The sequence below is a fragment of the Apodemus sylvaticus genome, chromosome 15, assembly GCF_947179515.1.
Source record: "Apodemus sylvaticus chromosome 15, mApoSyl1.1, whole genome shotgun sequence".
Classification (NCBI taxonomy): domain Eukaryota; kingdom Metazoa; phylum Chordata; class Mammalia; order Rodentia; family Muridae; genus Apodemus; species Apodemus sylvaticus.
Window position 1 is genome coordinate 61685977 of NC_067486.1, and position 20516 is coordinate 61706492.

The window sequence follows — 20516 nt, forward strand, 5'->3', positions numbered from 1 at the left end:
TCCTTGCTGCAGTTATCTAGAATCCTTCTTTTGCTCATGAACAACAAAGTAAATCTTACTGCAATGCCTCTAAAATACAATGATTATGTATAATAAGATTTTCCTAACATGGTATCACAGATGTATTTTATCTAAGCTATTCTAGAGAATATTTATCTAAGACCAGAATGGTAAAAGGACCACATGGAAATATTTTAGACTTTGTAACACCAACCAAAGAATTAGAACTGCGATGTAACTACTCTAAAATGTAACTACTCTAAAATGTACATTTAAGCAGGGCAGTGGTGGTGCATGTCTTTAATCCCAGCACTTGGGAGGCAGAGGCAAACGGATTCCTGAGTTCGAGGCCAGTCTGGCCTACAGAATGAGTTCCAGGACAGCCAGGACTACACAGAAAAACCTTGTCTAGAAATATATATATATTTAAAAATATTATCTAATTTAAATATTATAAAGATATTTTAACATATATATTTAAATTATATGTGTATGTTACTTCTGACTTATAAAATAATTAAAAATCATTTTAGCTTAGGACTTAATATAAGAGTCTGATTTTGTTTTGCAAAGGATCTGGTTCTGTGGCCTGTGCTAGCTGGTGCCGACAGTCACTGCCCGGCCCTCTGCACGCAGGGTTATGAGTCTTATTTCCTATTGCAGCCGCCTCACCCAGCTACAAAGGTGTCATGATTCCCCTTTAAACTGTCTACCAACTTTATCTACCCCACTTATTTCTGCTGTGCCCTTTTTCCTTTCCCCGAATATGAAAAAATCAGGCAGACAAAGACAAGGTAAAGGGAAGGATGGGAGAGGGGCAGGCATTAGAGCCAGATTAAAAAAGGGCCTCTTATTTTCATCTTCTTTTGCTTTATTATTCGCTTAATAATAAAAATTATTAATAAGAATTTGTATTAATAAAAAGGTACTTTAACTATAGAGACACAGACTGCAATATAACATGTAACCATACAGTCCTAAATTCAGATGAAGACCAGTTTGGTTCACAGTTACTAATTTGGATGGAAGTTCTGTCTAGGAGCTTAAATTTGAGACTGACATGAACCTGCCAGGGCTGCTCTCAAGGACACTGAGTTTCTCAGAACAGTCCTCAGGGGACAAAAACTTTAACTTGAACTTTATTAAGATATTCAGCGACACCATGTATAAAATTGGTTCAGAATTACTGTTCTACGAAGATTAAGAAAGCTCTTTCAGATTCTACAGTAAAGTGTAGTTAACTGTACCAGCAACCCAGAAACTGAGCAAGTCATAAGAAACATTTTAACAGTAACTAGTAACAGCTAGTGCTAATGCAGGCTTTATTTATTAAATTAAATTTATTGGGGTTTTTGAAAACCTGCAGAGTCTCCCTCTCGTGGCTAAAGGCTAACCTGGAAAGTCTTGATCCTCCTGCCTTTACCTCCCCAAGTGCTAGGATTACTGATGTGAGCTGCCTTCCTAGGCAAATAGGTTTTAAATGAATTTGAATGCTCTCACTTCACAAAAATGTTCTAAATTCACGGTCTCCTCCAGGGATTCTGATTGAGAAGAGAGACCCAATCACTGTTACAGATAATGTATACGGGGTAGCACTAGGGCTTTTGAGAAGTAGTGATTTACCTATGCAAAACCAACAATTAATTCATCTTTCTAATACGAATTTGGCTTGATTTTTCAGCTATCCAACATGAACAAGAAAGCTGTAATAGCTTAAAGGGATTGCACCAGCCAAAATAATTCATTCACGATACCCTAGAGACTCCACTGGTTGAATTAAATGCCTATGGAGAAATGAAATGCCACGGAGCGGTGATGTGAGTCCACCCTTCCTCTTAAGGAAATAATCTCATGAGCAGAAGAAAAGCTACTGTCTCCTTTTCAAGACCCTCTCCTTCTTCCCATATTCTTCCCCCTAGCAAATATCTCCAGGTACCTTGCCCTTGATACAGGTCAAGGGCTCTGGGTAACCAGAAAACCCATGTCCTTTCATAAGGAATTGGGAAGGGCAGGAAAAACAAATAGAATTTTTAAATCTCCATTTTATTACAGAATTCAAAGGTAATACACTATAGACCAGGTATTTTGACTAAAATTTATTCTCTGCATATACCTTTTCTCTACCCAAATGGGTCAGCCAGCTGCCCTTTTTTTAGAATTCAGATATTCCAGATCCCTAGAGATGAATATCTAGAAAACAGTTTACTTAGAATACAACTCAAGGAATAAAGTCAAATAGGACAGAGGCTGGACTTAATGCCTACTACTTTTTCCTCTTTTAAATTTTATTTCTTTCAAACACAGGTAAACACTTTTAAAAAACCATTATTACTATATTAAATAGTACTTTAATGTACAGATCTTGTTTGCTTGTTTTTGAACAAGGTTGATATAGTCAAGACCTCCTTGAGCTCCTGATCCTTCTGCCTTCACCTCCCAAGTGTTAGGATGACAGTCACATGCCACCATGCTAGGCCAGCTACTACATATGAAAGTCACTTCTAAACCAAACTATTATTAACAAAGTAAGCTGTCAGGTGAAAAAGTAAGCCATATAATTGCCTACCTGTTTTAAGCAACAGTATATGAACGTCAAGCTGGCTCTCCAAAGACATTTCTCGAGATCAAAGGTCAATGTCACAATAATAGCAATAATTACCTATTATTATTAACTTCCTATTGTGCATCACATACCGTGCTAGGTGATTACACACATACAGAATGGCCTCCTAACACTTCTATGATTATGCTTGAAAATAAGAAAATGGTACTTGCATAAAAGCGGGCATGGGATACATCTGAAGGCACTGCTACGTTGTAAGGCCCCATAGCTCTATATAAACATCTGCTGTGCCGCACCAACACCCCTTGAGGCCATATTGTGTTTTCTGACCAACTATGGGAAAAAGAAAAGCTCTGTTAGAATTCCGAGAATTGGGGAAGACAGTGTTCGAAAGGCCAGCTACATTTCTATGAAGATAGATTAAGCATTCAAGGCTTCATCTGCCTGAACTCTAGACATACAATCCACAGCCAAAGCCTTAGACATTAGAAAGAATTTGTTATGATGACCTCACTGCTATACAGTGAAGTCATCATAAGAAATCACATATATGGCAACTACTGAGTGACTGGTTAGTGGGGTGTTGAAGGATTTACAGGCTTGTAAGCATGAGCAGGCCAGAAGACAAAGTATTAAGAGGGCGGCTTGTCATCTGGATCCCAAGTGAGCAGTAAGAGGTTAACACAGGAAGTGAAAGCCAAGAACAGGGCGAGCAGAGGAGGAATGAACACACTGCCAACTAGGAGACGTGTGCTGTGTCATCGCACCCTAGAGGGTCACCCTGCTGTGTCTCACTGATGTGAGAAGCCATACAGGAGAACACAGACAACACAAGTACTAACACACACACACACACACACACACACACACACACACACACACACGCGCGCGCGCTCCTCTTTACCGTTTTCTTGGCTTATTTCTATAGAGGTTTCTCTAAGGAAAAGAAATTAGGGAAGAAAAGAAAGGTTTTTTTTCTTTCCAGCATCAGTGTAATGGAATTGCAGAAAGATGGAAAGCTTCAAATTAAACCTTTTTTGTTCCACTTAAACCTAAGTTAATTCATCACTTCCTGATTTTGGAAAGGTTAGTTTCCTAGGATAAGAGCTGGGACAGCAGCTTAGACAGGTTAAAATAAAACTGACTCTAGTGCCCTGAAGCTCTCCCAGTTTAGAACACGTTCCACAGGCCCTGCTCACACTTACCAGCATTGAGGTGATGATACACCTCATGGCCACGGGCCACCAGTAGCCTGAAGATGTACAGTACTAGGACTGTGGGCTGTACTTTCAATTGTTATTGAAATCTGTCCTTTGCCCACATTCAGGTTTCTTTTCAGCCTGGCCCAATCTCTTTCAGTTCCTGGGCTTGAAGGCCTGTGCTAATCTGTATCAGACATCAAGGCAGATAATTGAAGGGAGAACTCTGAGGGGGAAGAGGGGAAGGGAAGGTCACCTCAATCTGTCCCAGTTAGTGAAGGGAAAACTGGTGGATGAAATTGTGAAATATTTAATTATAAAGGAGAAGAAGGTGAAGAGGGTGCATATTTGAAGAAGCTTCAAAACTGAGGGACAGTTCTGACAGGAGGCTCAGACTGACAGAATGAAAGCATTGGGAAGCTAGGCATTTTGAATCCTGGAGGCCATACAAAGACATGATTAATACAGTACACAATAAAGCCACGACAGTTTTCATTTAAGAATAGGAGAAAGAAAAAACAGTACAAAGATTAGGAGGAAAAGAAAATAACTATAGGCAAGAAAAATGACTATATCAGATATGCTTAATTAAAAAGAATTAAAGCAAATTCCAGCTGTTTAAGTGTGGGATGAGGTAGCAACTACTCAGCTGTGGAAATGAAGATGGAAGACAAACCTTAAGTCTTACAAAACAGTTAAAAATATGTATGTACATATATGTGCACACACATATATACCCAAATCTATCTGGATTTGGGTGAACTCCCGAGTAAAGTGTGGCCCCACTGGAGAAGGAGCGGTGACGGTGGTGGAAATGAGTTAATGCCCTGCATTCTTTTTAGTACTATGGCAAGCAACCAACGAGAATGGCACAAGCACATAAACATGACTAGCGTCGTGAAGTGTTCCATGGTTTACCCTCTGCCCTACTCACATGTGCTGTGGAGCATTGCTGTAGAATCCATGTTCCAACTTCTGCCACTTGCCCAGGTGAGCAGCTGACTTGTGTAGCAAGTCACAGTATTTGGATGGGAGCAGCTGCGTGGTGAGCATGACAAAGGCATTGATCCACACCATAATGAGGTGCTCACATGACCAGCGCATGTCGTAATACTGGGTACTCTGCAAGAGATCATAGAGAAACGATCCATGCACAGCGGCAGAGGCAGGAAGGGTGTGTGGACACACGCCCTGCAGACAAACGCCACACTGAGTCAACATGCACTGGTGGTCCTGCTGTCCGTGCTGAGTCCTCCAAAATCAACCTGACCTTCTGGCTGTAGTACGAGTTAGGGCTGAGGGGGAGAGCAATTGTGTTTAAGTGCTTCCTTTCTAGAAGACCTGAAGCTTCTGAAGTCCAGCTGCAGAAGTGCTTCTGAATGGGTGAAAGGGGGACACTAAAATGGCCCAATGTAATATCCAGACCACTTATCTCTTCTATTGAAATAAATTAAGTTTAGTTGGATGGTTAGGTTAAATTCAAGGAAAATTTTGAAAACCTGTTAATAACCACAGCAGTCTAAATTTTATTGAAAGTTTGGTTCTCTTAAGCTGCTACATAATCATTCTATGTTAAGTTCAATCTTTACTCTTCCCAGAAACTTAAAAAAACATATTGGGGGAGGGGGGTAAAAAAAGGAAGGAAGAAAGAAAGGAGGGGCTACCATGGGTGCATCACATATATGGAAATACCTCTCCGCCAACCAGGAGCGGTATTAGTGCACTCCAGATGCAGCCGAACTCCACCATCCAGGCTGCCAAAGGGGAGACAGAGAAAAGGGGAATTAAACAAGAAACACCCAGTTTATGTAATTGACACAAATCCAAGGAGCACAGAGCAGGATACCTGCTTACCTTCACAAAACACAGTGGGAGAAATGCAACATAGTAGGCACTGAAGAGGGAGTTGAAGAGAACTTCCTTGATTCTGTGGTTGAAATCTGCTTTCAGGCATTCTACTTCATTGCGAATGAGATCAGGAGAGAGGGGGCAGCTGTGGGTGGGGATGGGCGTGGCATTGTTAAACTGTTCTTTCAGAGACTCCAGCAATAAGGAGAGGAAATCCTTGGATCTGGCCAAGCTGCCCACATTTGAAGCCGCCTCCTCTACTGCCTGGTGCTGAACCACATAGTCTGTGAGAAGAAGATGGGCTCTGCTATCTTGGTGGAAACAGTACAGAGGAACGTAAACACCAAACCTGTAACACAAAGTGAGTATGAAGATGAGACCGATCTCTACCTCGGCACACCATGTGACTACAGTACTCTACCCAAGGCAATGGGACCCCAGGGGCTCTGTTTCCTACAAAAGCAGTATATACACAGTGCAGGACAGAATATTACATGAAAGCCCCAATGACAACATACACACATGTAGAAACAATCATTTTTATCAAGTACAGTTTTCCAGAATGCCTCCCAGGTTCTTGGACTCTTATTCAAAGAACTGAAATAAAGGCTCACGGGTAGCCAGGGCCCAGTGCCCAGGCTTCTCTCGGAGGTGCAGAAGGATGACTAGTTAGTTACTAAGAAAGGCAGTGAGAGGGGCTGGAGAGGTGGCTCAGCGGTTAAGAGCACTGACTACTCTTCCAAAGGTCCTGAGTTCAAATCCCAGCAACCACATGGTGGCTCACAAACATCCATAATGAGATCTGACGCCCTCTTCTGGTGTGTCTGAAGACAGCTACAGTGTACTTACATATAATAAATAAATAAAATCTTTAAAAAAAAAAAAAAGAAAGAAAGAAAGAAAGGCAGTGAGAGTGTGCTTTTCTTTTGGTTGAGATTAGGTTACATAATAATTCTGCTGTGCAGGTCACTTCCTGTAATGCACATGACTTTAATTACATACTTTAAATTATGCATAAGATGATAAATAGTAGATTTTCCCCAAAAAATTTCATTTCAAGACAGTTTGACTTACTGCTAATCCACCCCAAACCAATTCAGGCCAGACCAGTCTTTCTATTCTTTGTTAGGAATATTATCTGAAAATAAACTGTCTAAATCTGCTTGCTGCTGGGAGGGGGGAAGGGAGCCACTCCACTCAGTCTTCAGAGAGAGATGTCTCTGTAGCTAGCCGCTTGCAAGTGCAGGCTAGGGCTGCTCCATGCAGGGTTCATAGCGGAGCGTGTGCATGGTGCATGCGGTGAGGCGGTCAGGCTGTGGGGAGCTTCTCTGGGAGGAGGTGGTACATAACAAAACCAGGAGAATCCTGCGGGACTAAATCAGTCCACTCAACTGCCTCCCTCATTTCCGTGTTATGTTCCCTAGACTGTGCTTGTGTGTCTGAGAGATCTGTTATTTGAGGACGGGATGGGATGTGTCCCCTGGATTATCTCCCCTCATTACCATTTTAAACTCTATGAAGCAGTTGAAGTCTGCTTAATTCACTGATTTGTCCTTGGTGCCTGAGATAATAGATGAAGCAGAGCCGTTGCTCAGTAAATATTTGATAAATCAATGGAAAAGTTCTAGAAGTGCAATAGATTTCTACATATAATACTTGGCTAAATAACTGAATTGTTAGAGAATTTTTGACAATTCTCTTTTGATCTAGGGCTAAACTCAGTTCTTATACGTGCTGAGTACACAGCTACCCTGGGCTGTGCACCGCTTAGCTATGAGCATCTTAGACTCATTCAAGTCTTCATTAGGTAACTGCACAATATAAACTAAATATTGGGGGAAATGGTCACTTGATGGGTATCAATTCAGATACAAAAAAATACTAGTAAAAAACATGCAATTTATTTCATTTTAATAACAAAATTAACAATGATGCTTGTTCTTCGTTTTCTATGAAGGGGAAAAAATGAACTATTCACTAATTGAGAGAGCGGTTTGTGGTAGCTTCAGGATTCACTGTGAATATGAAAATGTATACGTGTACCCTTGAGAGAGTGGGATTTGGGTGGGATAGTAAGACACAAGCTTCAGGTAGAAAAATCACTTGTGTACTTGAAACAATCAAACAGTTACACTGCTAAGAGTCTGAGGCCAACCTTAGCTACATGGTACATTCCAGACTACACAGTGAGACCCTGTCTCAAACAAAAACAAATTAAAAACCCTCTCTGTACAAAACTGTGCTGTCTATAAGTTTCACGAAGTTCTATGTTGCAGAAACATGCACGGATGGGGTGGGTGGGGGGTGGGCGGAGTGTCTTTAATCCCAGAACTTGGGAGGCAGAGCCAGGTGGAGGCTAGCCTGGTCTACAGAGTGAGTTCAGACTACGAAAAACCCTGTCTTTTACACTGAGGAACAACAAATCTGCTGAAATACAAGCTGACATCTAGAAGTGACTGAGGGGCTCAGGGGACAGAGGAGTGTGACAGGGACTCTACTTCCTTGTCATCTCACACTCATCCTGTGGGTGAGTGATGCAGGGCTCAGTAATGAGGCTTTCTTATTTGGGACGATTAAGATGTCAGCCAACACAGTACAGTTAGCAGCTCAAATGAACTTGTACAAAGACACTCTTAATACTCTGCCAAATTCATGTCAATATAACCAGGCTAGCCTGCTAGAGGAACAGACACGGGGAACACAAGTTACATGTATATCCTGGTAGCTAGTTAATCCCAAGTTTGTGTCTGAACCCACACAGTTCAATCAGGAGAGCCTCCTGACTGCCAGGTAACCCCGACACACATGCAGTAGATGTAAGCTGAGTAGGGCAGCACGTGGTGTCGATGGCTGACTTAGGTAAGATGAGGAGCAGACGAGACCATCAGACCATAGGAGGCTATGTATATTAAAAGAAAGGGTTCATTAAATTTTTGTTTATTTGCTTTTTGAGACAGTGTTTCTTTGTGTAACTGCCCTGGCTATCCTAGAACCTGCTTTGTAAACCAAACTGGCTTCAAACTCAGAGATCCTGCCTTTGCCTCGCAAATTCCAAGATTTTGCACGTGCCACCATACCCAGCCATTAAAGCATTTCTAAAGGATGTATTTCATGTACAAATGTATTTGCCTGTGTATATGTAAGTTCACTACAGTGCCCATGGAGGTCAGAAGAGTGGGTCAGATTGCCTGAAACTGGAATTATAGATGGTTGTGAACTACCAGGCAGGTTCTAGGAACTGACACAGGGTCCTCTTAATCCCTGAGCCATCTCTCCAGGTCCTCAAGGAAGGATTTTAAAGAAAAGAACAACACAATTAAATGTTTCAAATTATGGTCTCAAAATATATAGACCAGGATGACCCTTTAACTGATCCTCCTGCCTCCACCTTTCAAATGGTGGGATTACAGGTAACCACCACACCCAGCTAAAGTTCTCATTTTGAAAATCATTCTAGCCAGGCGGTAGTGGCGCATGCCTGTAATCCCAGCACTATGGGAGGCAGAGGCAAGCAGATTTCTGAGTTCGAGGCCAGCCTGGTCTACAGAGTGAGTTCCAGGAAAGCCAGGGCTACACAGAGAAACCCTGTCTCGAAAAAACCAAATCCAAAAAACCAAAAAAAAAGAAAAAAAAAAAAAAGGAAAGAAAATCATTCTAGCTATCTACAACGAAAATAGAATGAAGAAAAGAATATAAATCAGGCAAAGATATGGTTAAAAGCCTCAGCTGTCAAACTTGGACTAAATAAGCTACTGAAAACTGAAAAGTGAAAACAGGGGGAGGGTTTTAAAAAAACATAAATATTTAATAAAAGGTAGATTATACAAGATTTATTTATTTATTTATTATATGTAAGTACACTGTAGCTGTCAGACACACCAGAAGAGGGCATCAGATTCCATTACAGATGGTTGTGAGCCTCCATGTGGTTGCTGGGAATTGAACTCAGGACCTTCGAAAGAGCAGTCAAGTGTTCTTAACTGCTGAGCCATCTCTCCAGCTCCTAAGATTTTTTTGGGGGGGGGGTGGGGATGGGTAGCAGACTGTGAAGCAATGGCTCATCCTGAACTCAGAAAATTCCACCAGCATTTTCCTTCCAAGTACTGAGATTAAAGCCATGAGCTACATGCTTGGCAATAAGCTTCTTTATATACTTAAATTAAAAAGTCTGCTAGCCATCTTGCTGGTTGAATCCTCTTTAGAGACCTTTACTGGATAAACAGAGCTAACTGAAATAGTCTCCACTGGGAGGACAGCTGAGTCTCTCAGTTTCCCCAGAAGGCTCTTTGTTTATGCCTTCCCCTCCCCCCCCCAGCTACCTTACTTTAGAAAACAAATTATTACCTAGTGGGCATATCTACTGGCTTCCAATTTTCTAAATTCTTACTCTGTATATGAAGAACCTCATTTCCCTCTTCAGTATATCATTTGCATAACTCTAATAACTAAGACTTGTTAATACAATATAAAACTGAAATACTCACGGATAGCCGAGGAAGAGGAGATTGAGGACCGAGTGGCTTCGGAAGAGATTGACCAGGGTCCAGCAGAGCACCCATCCACACAGCGTAAGGAGCACCAGGCGGGCCAGTATCAGGGCTGTGTAGGGAACCATGGATGCTGCACCTGCTTTAGTGGCCTGAGTGTGGAAGCACCAAAAGGGACATTTTATACAGTTATACACTTCCTATCAAAAGCAATGTGCCTTACAGTAAGACCTTAGAGTTGGTGAAAACTAAACTGTGCCTTAAAAAAAATAAAAAATTTGCCCATCCACACCTTCCTACCTAACAGCTGAGAATTCAGACTTCTCTAGACATGTTATTTCCTTCTTTCACTCCATACCTCATGCAGACCTCCTGTAAGCTTGTACAAGTATCCCTTGTTTATACCTAGTCTTCTTAAACGTTGGCCCAAGAACCAGTCAACAGAGGGCCACCGGGCTGCTTACTAACATATCAATACCTCACAACTTTCTATTCCAGAAATAAGCGACAAGATTCTGAATCAAGGAATCTGGATTTCAACAACCTCCCAAATGACTTTTTCTTATGTAGATGAAGACAGAAAGGTGGCAAGGCCTGTAATCATAGCTATATTGGATGATAAGGCAGGAAGGTCACAAGTTTAAAAGCTGCCTGAGCTACAGAATGAGTTTCAAAGCCAGCTTGGGCCAACTTAGATGAGGATTTATATTCAACACCCAGTGTCATAAAAAAGAAGGAGCAGAAGATGGAGGGGCACTGACTATTTATTCTCTCTCCTACCAGACAGCAAGGGCCTCAATATCTCTCATTTGAATTGTCTTCTGAACCTTTTGCTGGATGAATATTTAATAAATTACTAAAGTTACATAAATAATTACATTTTTGATAGATTAAGTTTCCTTTAAACTTCTGCACACATGGAAACAATAATTATCATATTTAATTCTTTTTCATCTAAGCTGCTCAAACATGTCCCTTTAATCCCAAATACTTAAAACTAACTACATATAGTAAGTAAACATCTTTGGCAAAAGTTGAAGCTTTAAATGTCATGTTTTTCTAAAATGAGGTAGAAAAAGACATCATGAATAACGTGCAGGGAAATCAGCAAGCCCCACTCTTATCTAAGTAGCAGGTTTTCTGTTGTTGATTTTTCATTTTCATTATTTTCTGTTACAGATAGGGCCTTATTATGTAGCCCAAGCTGATCTCAAACTCCTAATCCTCATGTCTTAGCCTCCTCTGTGGTACCAACTCAAAACAGTAGTCTTATGACCCAGAAAAGGAGTAAAATGATCTGCATTCACCATTATACATTAGAGGACAGCATTTCAAGTCCCTCTTTTATATCCATTTAGTACTTAGCATATTTAAGTCTACACACTACACTAATGTGCAGTAAAACATTTCAGTAGAGTGGTTGGCAGAAATTAAGGGAGAAGTGGATGTGAGATTATATATATGACTTCATCCCAGCTACTTAGAAAATGGAGGCAGAATTGCTTGAGGCCTGGAGACTGAGGTCAGTCTGAGCAACGCAGCAGACCTCATTCATCTCAAAAGAAGAAAGCATTAAACGGACTTTAAAACTCCTCTAGTGACATCATAGCTATCAGAATGTCACAGTTCCTAGTATGTTTCTGATACTGATTTCAACATACTATACTTCCAGTTATAAAAGTACAGTATGGTTACATATAACAGTGTTTGATAAAATCTATTAGAACTAGATTATGTATCATATTTTATCATTATCTTAATGCTACTCCTTGTAAGTTTATTATTGTAGAACAGTACACAGTACAATTCCGGCAGTATCACCTCTTAACTACATCAAGAGACCATGAATGACAGCTATCATCCAAGTTTATGTAAATATTCAATGCAGTGTTCACACAATGAGAAAATCTCCTAGCAATGCGTGTCTCAGATCTTTGCTAATCATATACACGATAGCACCTGTACATATGCTTACACACATACTGTCGGTACACACAGTATCTGCAGTTCAAAATGAGAAGCAGCATTAAGTGAATACCATGCCTCTACTTAAGCCTCAAACTGTGGGAAAGGAACCAGATATTCTAAGCTACAGCAGGAAAACTGGCTTCATTTCACACCTGAATCCACACTCCACACCATTGGACCTCATGTGTCAAATCCTGGGGAAGGTATGTAAGCCTCTGGAACTATTCCACTGCTTCCATTCTCAACTTAGACTCAGAAATGTAAACGGCAATCTGGTACCACGGCACATACTCATACTCCCAACACTGAGGGACTGAGAAAGGAGAGTCACAGCTGAAGCCAGCCTGGGCTACAAAGCGACACTCTGCTTCAAAACTAAACTAAAAGTCGGCTTCTCAGCACTGGCACTAAAATAGGATTTGTGATGCTTGGTGATTTTCCCTTGTTCCAGAACCTAAATTCTCAACCACTGTGACATAAATGGCAGAGCCTGTGCGAGGTCTGGAACCAGGGTGATCAAGACAAAACAGCCAGTCAAGAAATGCAAAGATTAAACGTAAACAATTATCCTTCATCTATGGTGAGCGCTACAGGAAAAGCCTAGGCTACCAGGAGCAGATGTACTGGGTCCAAGCAAGGGAAGGCTTCCTGCAGGCACCTGAGAGCCTGCTGAACAGACCTGGGATCCCATAGACTCACTGCAAAGCCCAGGTCTCCCTAAACACAGAATGAGTTCAAGGCCAGCCTGGGCAATCTAGTGAGACCCTGTCTCAAAATAGGAAGTAAAAATTAGGCTGTGGCTATAGTTTAGGGGGAGGTGCAGAAGTTCTGTGTCTAATCCACAGTTTCCCTGCCTGCACCCTTTTAAAGTGGTATTTATACTTAAGCTGAGATCCGAGAAATAATCTCCAGCCAAGGAAAATGTCATAACCTAGGTTAAGTGAGAAATACACAGATGTTCTCAGATACAAGAAAAATACATAAACACACACACATACACACCAAACTTTTATGTACATACAAATATTAGAGAAAACTGTACAAAAAAATGATTCTTCACAGTGGGGCTGTAATTTTTTAACTTTCTGCCTTGTTTTTTGTTTTTTTTTGTTTGTTTGTTTGTTTTAGTTTTCTCTAATGAAATATCCTATTTTCCTGCTTAGAGCAATGTTTAAAGAGATCTGGTTCCAACTGGTGAAAGTTGAGTTTCTGTTTAGTCTTGTGGAGCAAACAAAGCAGCAGTCTGGCCTGGAGGTGAAGCAAGCAGAGTCTACCAGGGAGAGCTAGTCCCTGCTACCCAGGGAAAGCTAATCCCCGCTACCCAGGGAGAGCTAGTCCCTGCTGAGCAGTGTTGAGCTTTCTGAGTTAATTACCTCCAGCCTGTCCTTAAAAATGACTGGTCTTTCTCAGGTAGGGATCCTTTCTGTGGCATAAGAAAACAAAAGAAGGCAGACATATTTTAATGGAAGACAGAAAAGATGTTTTATGATGAGCTTTATCCATCTAATTTAGATATTTTAGGAATTATGATACAGCTCTAATTTTTAATTTCTGAATAGGTAGTAGCCACAGTGCTCAGATACAAAAGATAAATAAAATCAAATGTGTGTGGAAGCAGCAGTGCTGTCCCCAGCCGCCAACAGATGTCTGACATCAGTCTGTGTCTCCGCCAGAGACAAGTTATTCCCGTTAGCAAACAGATTCTTCCTTCTCCCTGTCTTCTTTTTAAAACACTGTCTTAAAGCCAGACGCGATGGTACAAGCTTGTAAACTCAGGACTCAGGAGACCGGGACAGGCACACCGCCATGAGTTCAAGGCAAACCTGGGTCACAGTTAAGTACCAGGCCAGCCATGGTTACAAAGTAAGACCTTTTTGTCAAACAAACCAAATAATAAGCAACAAACCTACTCTCTTTTAAAGTCCTGTGCTTCTGCACTTACTTGAAGGTCAACATGTAAACACCTCGTCACCTTTCAATATATGTACACTGTTCCCGTCTGTGGATATATTGTAATTACTCTACACTCCCTTCCTGGACAGTAAAGTATCGACTCCAGTCTTAAGATTAAAATTTATTTAAACTCAGCATCCTTTTTCCAGTAAGAATTGCAGGCTGCTTTGAAAACTGTTAATGCCTTCTTTTAACATGGTACAAAAGCTGCTTGATTATTATTAATTACATCATGAATAAAAGCATTAAATGCTTCAAGTTTTAGTCTCTGCAACAAGGTGGAAACCCCAGTCACTAAGGATTTACACAAAATGAGGATAGAACTAGTTGACATGTGTAAATCTTTTTCTAAAAAAACAAGATCTCATGTAGCCTAGGCTGACCTCAAACTCATTGTGTACCCAAAAATAGCCTTCTTCCAGATCTTCCTTGCCTCTGTCTTCTGAGTACTGGGATCACAGGCCTGCACTACCACATTCAACTTAACAAGTACCATTTCCAACTGAAGGACTAAAACAAACACAAATATCTAGTTTAAAACAAAAGAACTGCCCTAAATAAAGTTCTTTCTGGGAATATCCAAACTAAGCATCCAGTATGAAAAATAAAGAGGGTGATCTAGGCCAGGCCTGTAATCTTAGCTACTTGGGAGACCAAAGCAGGAGGACAGAGTTCGATGTTTGCCTGGTCCACAGAATGAGCTCAAGGCCAGTCTAGGTAACTTAAAGATAAGTAAATGAGGGCTTAGGAACACATCTAGGTGGTACAGCACCTGACAGGCATGCATGAAACCATGGGTTCCACACCCAGCTTTAAAAAAGAAAAGGACACCTAATTTTAGTTTGTTTATTTTTTGAGTATGTAGTCCAGGCTGGCCTTATACTCATTACCATAACAAGGCTAGTTTTAAACTCTGATCACACCGCCTTCACCGCCCAAGTGTTGGTACTTCAGGCATGTGCCACCAGATCACGTTCAGCATCTACCTACTTTGATCACCTGAAACAAACTCAGTGAAAAATTTCCCACTATTGAAAAGAAGCAATCTTATTACCACAGCTTTGCAGTGTTCAACTACTGTGTTCACAAAAATCCAGTTCTTCAGTTAGAACTCACACATACAGATGCTTATGTCTGCTCTGGAGGAAAACTCTGGGGCTGGAGAGATGCTTGGCAGTTAAGAGCTTGCAGCTCTTCCAAAGGAGCCGAATTTGGTCCCCAGCACCCATGTCAGGTTGCTCACAATCACTTATAACTCCAGCTCCAAGAGATCTGTCCCCTCTTCTGACCTCCATGGACACCAGCACGCACATGCCATACACTCACACAAACATATACACATAAATAAAAAAAATAAATCTTTAAAAAAGAAAAAGCTGGGGGCTAGAGAGATGGCTCAGCAAAAGAATAGTACTGATGGCTGTTCCAGAGGACCCAGGTTCAATGCCCAGCACACACTTGGCAGCTTACAACTGTCTCTAATTCCAAGATCTGATACCTTCAGACATACACTTGCATGCAAAACACGAATGCACATAAAATAAAAAATAAATAAAAGAGAAAGATACCTCTTAGTTATCTATGATTATAGCAAATATTCATTTAGAATTTCATACTGAAATATAACTTTCCAAGATTAAGAATCATCAGTGACTTTGACTAAGTTACCATTTTTCGTTTTCACGTTAAATACAGTAGAATTGTGAAAATACATCCTCTTGCCTCAGCAAGCTTACACACATATGAACAATGACACCAACAACATTCATTTTTTATTTATTTATTTATTTATTTTTTGTGGGTTTTTTTGAGACAGGGTTTCTCTGTGTAGCCCTAGCTGTCCTGGAACTCACTCTGTAGACCAGGCTGGCCTTTAACTCAAAAATCTGCCTGCCTCTGCCTCCCAAGTGCTGGAATTAAAGGCGTGCGCCACCACCGCCTTTACTATTACAATTCTTTCCTCTAAAACCTTAGGTTTTAATTTTCAGATTTAACCCTGTCTTTAACTGGAAGTTCTAACAAACTCAAATTGTTTCTTGTTAGGATAGTTCACAAGTAGTACACAAACAATTTCAAGTACATGTTACCTGAAAATGAGTATTTCAGATTCAACTACATATGTACAAGTACTTCATGAACTTGTACAAGAAACACATCTTGCTTTTTTTAACAAGAACTTTAAAATTAAAGATTGCACAAAAAAAAACCCACTATAAGCTCAAAATAAGCTACAATCCTACAAATTACATTTTTAATAGTTCTCTTAAAAGACTTCAGATTTAGATTTTAAACACTGTTAGGAAAACTTTTTTTAAGAACTAGTATAACTCACATAGAAGCCATTAATTGATACACTATTACAATTATATTTCGTGACTTCACACTTTGAATCTGATCCCATGCTTGTGACTACTACAGCTACAGGTGACAGAAGATGGTGAATCAGACAGCATACCTCAGAAATGAGAGCCCACACGAGCCTCCTCGCAAGCATCACTGTGATGAATGCTGCCAGGTAATAGTCAATGAGATGAAAATTCTACAAGAGAAACAAAGAAGTGCATCAGGGAGAGGTCCCACGTGTCCCCAGCTCACTGCCATACCGAGCTTGCCCCAAAGGTCTTCTGAGACTGCTACGGGACACAGGGATTCAGATAACCTCAAGACCACTACTTTTCTTTCCACAACAAACTGCTATATCTTTCCAAACACTTAAAACATTATCTAAAATACTTCTGAAACTGCTTTATTGAAAAGAAAAGGGCTGGGCATGGTGGTGACTCATGCCTGGTCTACATAGCAAGATACTATCTCAAAAACAAAAACAAGTAATCGAGCCGGGCGGTGGTGGCACATGCCTATAATCCCAGCACTCTGGGAGGCAGAGGCAGGAGGATTTCTGAGTTTGAGGCTGGCCTGGTCTACAGAATAAGTTCCAGGACAGCCAGGGCTATACAGAGAAACCCAGTCTCGAGAAAAACAAAATCCAAAAAACAAACAAAAAAAAAACCCAACAACAACAAAAAAACCAAACAAGTAATCATCTAGGATTATGAGACTAATTCATCTAAATGCCACTTTATAACGTGTCCAATCAAACAGACCATATGGGATTCACAGCTTTTAAGAGTTACTTCTGCTCATATTATTACTATTAATCTGAGTATCTACTGATAAGCCCTCTCCTGCTTGGAATATGCATTCTGCTCACTTAGTCTAACTTGATTTAGAAATGTCTAGAAAGCTGCCTGCAGGAAAGGCTGCATTTGACTTCCTCAGATTCTGCACACGTTACCGTGCCAGGAAGGAAAATGAAAGCTTTAGGAACAGTACCCTAGTAACAGAAATGGGGTATATTTTAATTCCCATGGTCAAAGTATCTGCAAGTTTCTACATTTGCTTCCAAAAGGAAAATTTGAATTTCTCAATTAATTCAATAAATATGTATTTAGCACTCAAAATCCGGCAGGTACCCTCCCTGACCCCAAGGACACAGTGCCAAGGAAGACAGCAAATGCCCTACTTTCTGGTTCTTACTCTCTGCTGCAGTTTAAGATGGAAACAGAATGGTACAGCTCAGTAGATCCTGCTCTACCTTCATGGTAAAACTTTGACCTGGGCACTGACTACTAGATATGGTTCCTTCCTATGCTTCCTTTCCAAGAACTGCTTCTGGGCACAGACAGATGAAGTTTATGGTCTACACTCAATAAGTTCATAATTCAGGCAGGGAGAAAAAGAAGTATAAGTTTTTTTTTTTCTTGACACCGATTCATTACAATTCTTATATTAAAATATAAGGTCTCATAGAATGAAGTGTAAATGGTCAATACAGAAAGAAAAGTCTTAACAGCTAATTCCAAGAACAACCAAATGATATAAATTCTTTTTTTTTTTTTTTTTTTTTTGGTTTTTTTGGATTTGGTTTTTTTCGAGACAGGGTTTCTCTGTATAGTCCTGGCTGTCCTGGAACTCTGTAGACCAGGCTGGCCTCGAACTCAGAAATCCGCCTGCCTCTGCCTCCCAGAGTGCTGGGATTACAGGCGTGCACCACCACCTCCCAGCTATAAATTCTTATAAAAACTTACTCCCTTCCCATATCTACCCATGTAAAAGGTTCTCAAATATTTTGTAGCCAATAAATAAAAATTAACAGAACAGTGGCTTCTGCCTAGATAGCATGTGCATCAAGTCTTCTGACTAGAATCATAGACATTTATAGACAACCTTTATGGAAAACTTTCTCTGCTTCAAGATCATCACTACCTTTCTACAGAATGGAAAAAGAGCAAAAGAAGATTTAAAAGACGTATTTTTATAAATTTTAATTATGTAGATGCATGTCTGTATGTGGGTATGTGCACATGAGTATCCATGAAGAACAGAAGAGGGTGCTCTCCGGACCTGGAGTTACAGGTGGTTGTGAGTCAAGACATGACAGGTGTAGGAGCAGAACTTGAGCCCTCTGGAAGAACAGGAAGCACTCTTAACTGCTAAGCCATATCTCCAGTCCATATTTACTCTGCACTCAGAGCTAGTTCCCAGCTCAACTTCATATTTGTAACAGAATTCAATTTTATTCAGATTAACAATATATGGAGGATATATGTACTTAAAGAACATTGTAGCCTCCTTTACCGTTAGGACTATACATGTGAAAATGATGGACACACTGTTCGTAAGACATGCTCCTTTCAAAACTGGGCTGTAGCTCAGCTGATAAAACAGTTTGCTGCTCTGAGGAGACAGGAAGAGGAGGGCTGGAAATTTACTGTCATCCTTAGTACATGATGAGTCTGTGGACAGTGTGGAATATGTGAAGTCCTGTCTCAAAAACAAACACTCTCTTTTATGCTTTCCTACCCATTTCTAGATCGCAAAGTTTACCTACATCTACCTTAAAAGCCACATATTAAAATGGCAGCTTCCACCCAAGTAAGTTTCCTTGACTAACAGTCTAAGGAAGAATTGCATCAGACTGTCAGGTGTTACGAACATTACATAATTTGGGGGTTTGTTTCAAAAATTATTATCCAAATTCAGCATTTAAAGGTAAAGTCAATGCTGGAGATATAGCTTAATGCCCAAGTATGTGTCTAGCATGCACAAGGTCCTGAGTTTGATTCCCACTACCACTGAAAAAGCTGCTGGGATTTAATCATAGTGGCTGGCATCTGGCAAAGAATTTAACATGATGTAGAGAAACTCAAATAGCACAAACTTAATGAGACATTATTAAACATTTCCTGCAATCTAATTTCTTATTTATTTCCTTTGGCAATGTTTATATTTTAACAATTTTAGCAAGTTTTATTTCTGAAAATAATCTGATGTTTGGTAGCAAGATACTTTATTAGAGGATTTCTTTCTTTTTTTTTTTTTTTGGTTTTTTCGAGACAAGGTTTTTCTGTGTAGCCACCACCACTCGGCTGAGGATTTATTTCTAGATAAGTGGTGGCGCTATGGAGACGGGAGGAAAATTAGCAGTTCAAGGTCACCCTTCACTCCATAGTGAGTTCAAGTCCAGCCTGGGCTATGTGAGACACTGTGTGCAGCTGCTTTCTTGACTGCTGACGATGAACTTAAAGGCATCTGAGGACTTACCAGTGAAGTACAAGATGCAGGATGGCTGTATGGATACCACCACACCGTCTTATAGATGTTGATATACTGAATGAACAAAACAATCAGCAGGTAGATGAAGAAAAGAAATTCGAAGAACAGGCTCCCATCTACTGGTAAGTCAGGGATTTGGCAATGACGAACAGGACCTGGGGTAATTAAGGCTGTGGTGGGTGGGACTGGAAGGCCAATAGCACTACCATTCCTGAAAAAGAAAGTACAGTTAACTCAGTGGTAGCCTTCGGTGTCACACTACATAAAAGCCCAGTTACCTCCTCCATCGACCGCTACTGCTGGCTTTCCCTACTTCTTCACTTCCCCACACACTATATCAGTGATCTAAGATGTAGCCACACCTTACCATTGTCTCCTGGGTAAGCAAGACTAAAATTTCTCCAGAACCCGCCTTAAGTTTAGTCTCATTATACAATCCATGCTACCCACCCCATAGTCCTGTCACTAGTCCACAACTTATTCTGCTGGATGCCCAAATTAAAAAAACCATCTAAGCTACAGTGTCTCAATATCCAAGCACTCTCTAGAGGACTGGACTCCACGTTATAAAATTTTCTTCAGCCTCACTTTCCCTCTCCAATGCACCATCTTGGTTCAACCATTGATCAACTTTCACCTAAATCACTGCAACAAGCCCCAAGTCTTCCTCTACTCTGCCTTCTATCTTTCTAAGTCACATTACTCTTAAAAACGTTAAAATAGTTCTGCATTACCAATGATCTAACAGGTGAACTTTTTTAGTAAGTCTACCTGCACCACATGCAGGTAGTGAGCTATCCACATGATGAGCTACCTACCTGGGATGCATACATTATTCTCTCTGTGGACCCATTCCCTTTAAGTATGCTATACCCACCGCTA

The 20516-nt window shown here is 40.6% G+C and overlaps 1 protein-coding gene across 2 annotated transcripts in view; it reads right to left on the bottom strand.

Moving 5' to 3' along the window:
- Tmem39a (transmembrane protein 39A) overlaps positions 1-20516 on the bottom strand; it is a 30912-nt gene that overhangs the window by 607 nt on the left and 9789 nt on the right. For both annotated transcript variants that reach the window (XM_052158518.1, XM_052158517.1), the window contains exons 3-8: positions 19623-19845; positions 16474-16557; positions 10095-10249; positions 5617-5959; positions 4697-4884; positions 2776-2896 (exon numbers count right to left, since the gene is read on the bottom strand). In XM_052158518.1, coding sequence (XP_052014478.1) covers positions 2776-2896; positions 4697-4884; positions 5617-5959; positions 10095-10249; positions 16474-16557; positions 19623-19845 — 1114 coding nt within the window. The remainder of the gene's footprint in view (positions 1-2775; positions 2897-4696; positions 4885-5616; positions 5960-10094; positions 10250-16473; positions 16558-19622; positions 19846-20516) is intronic.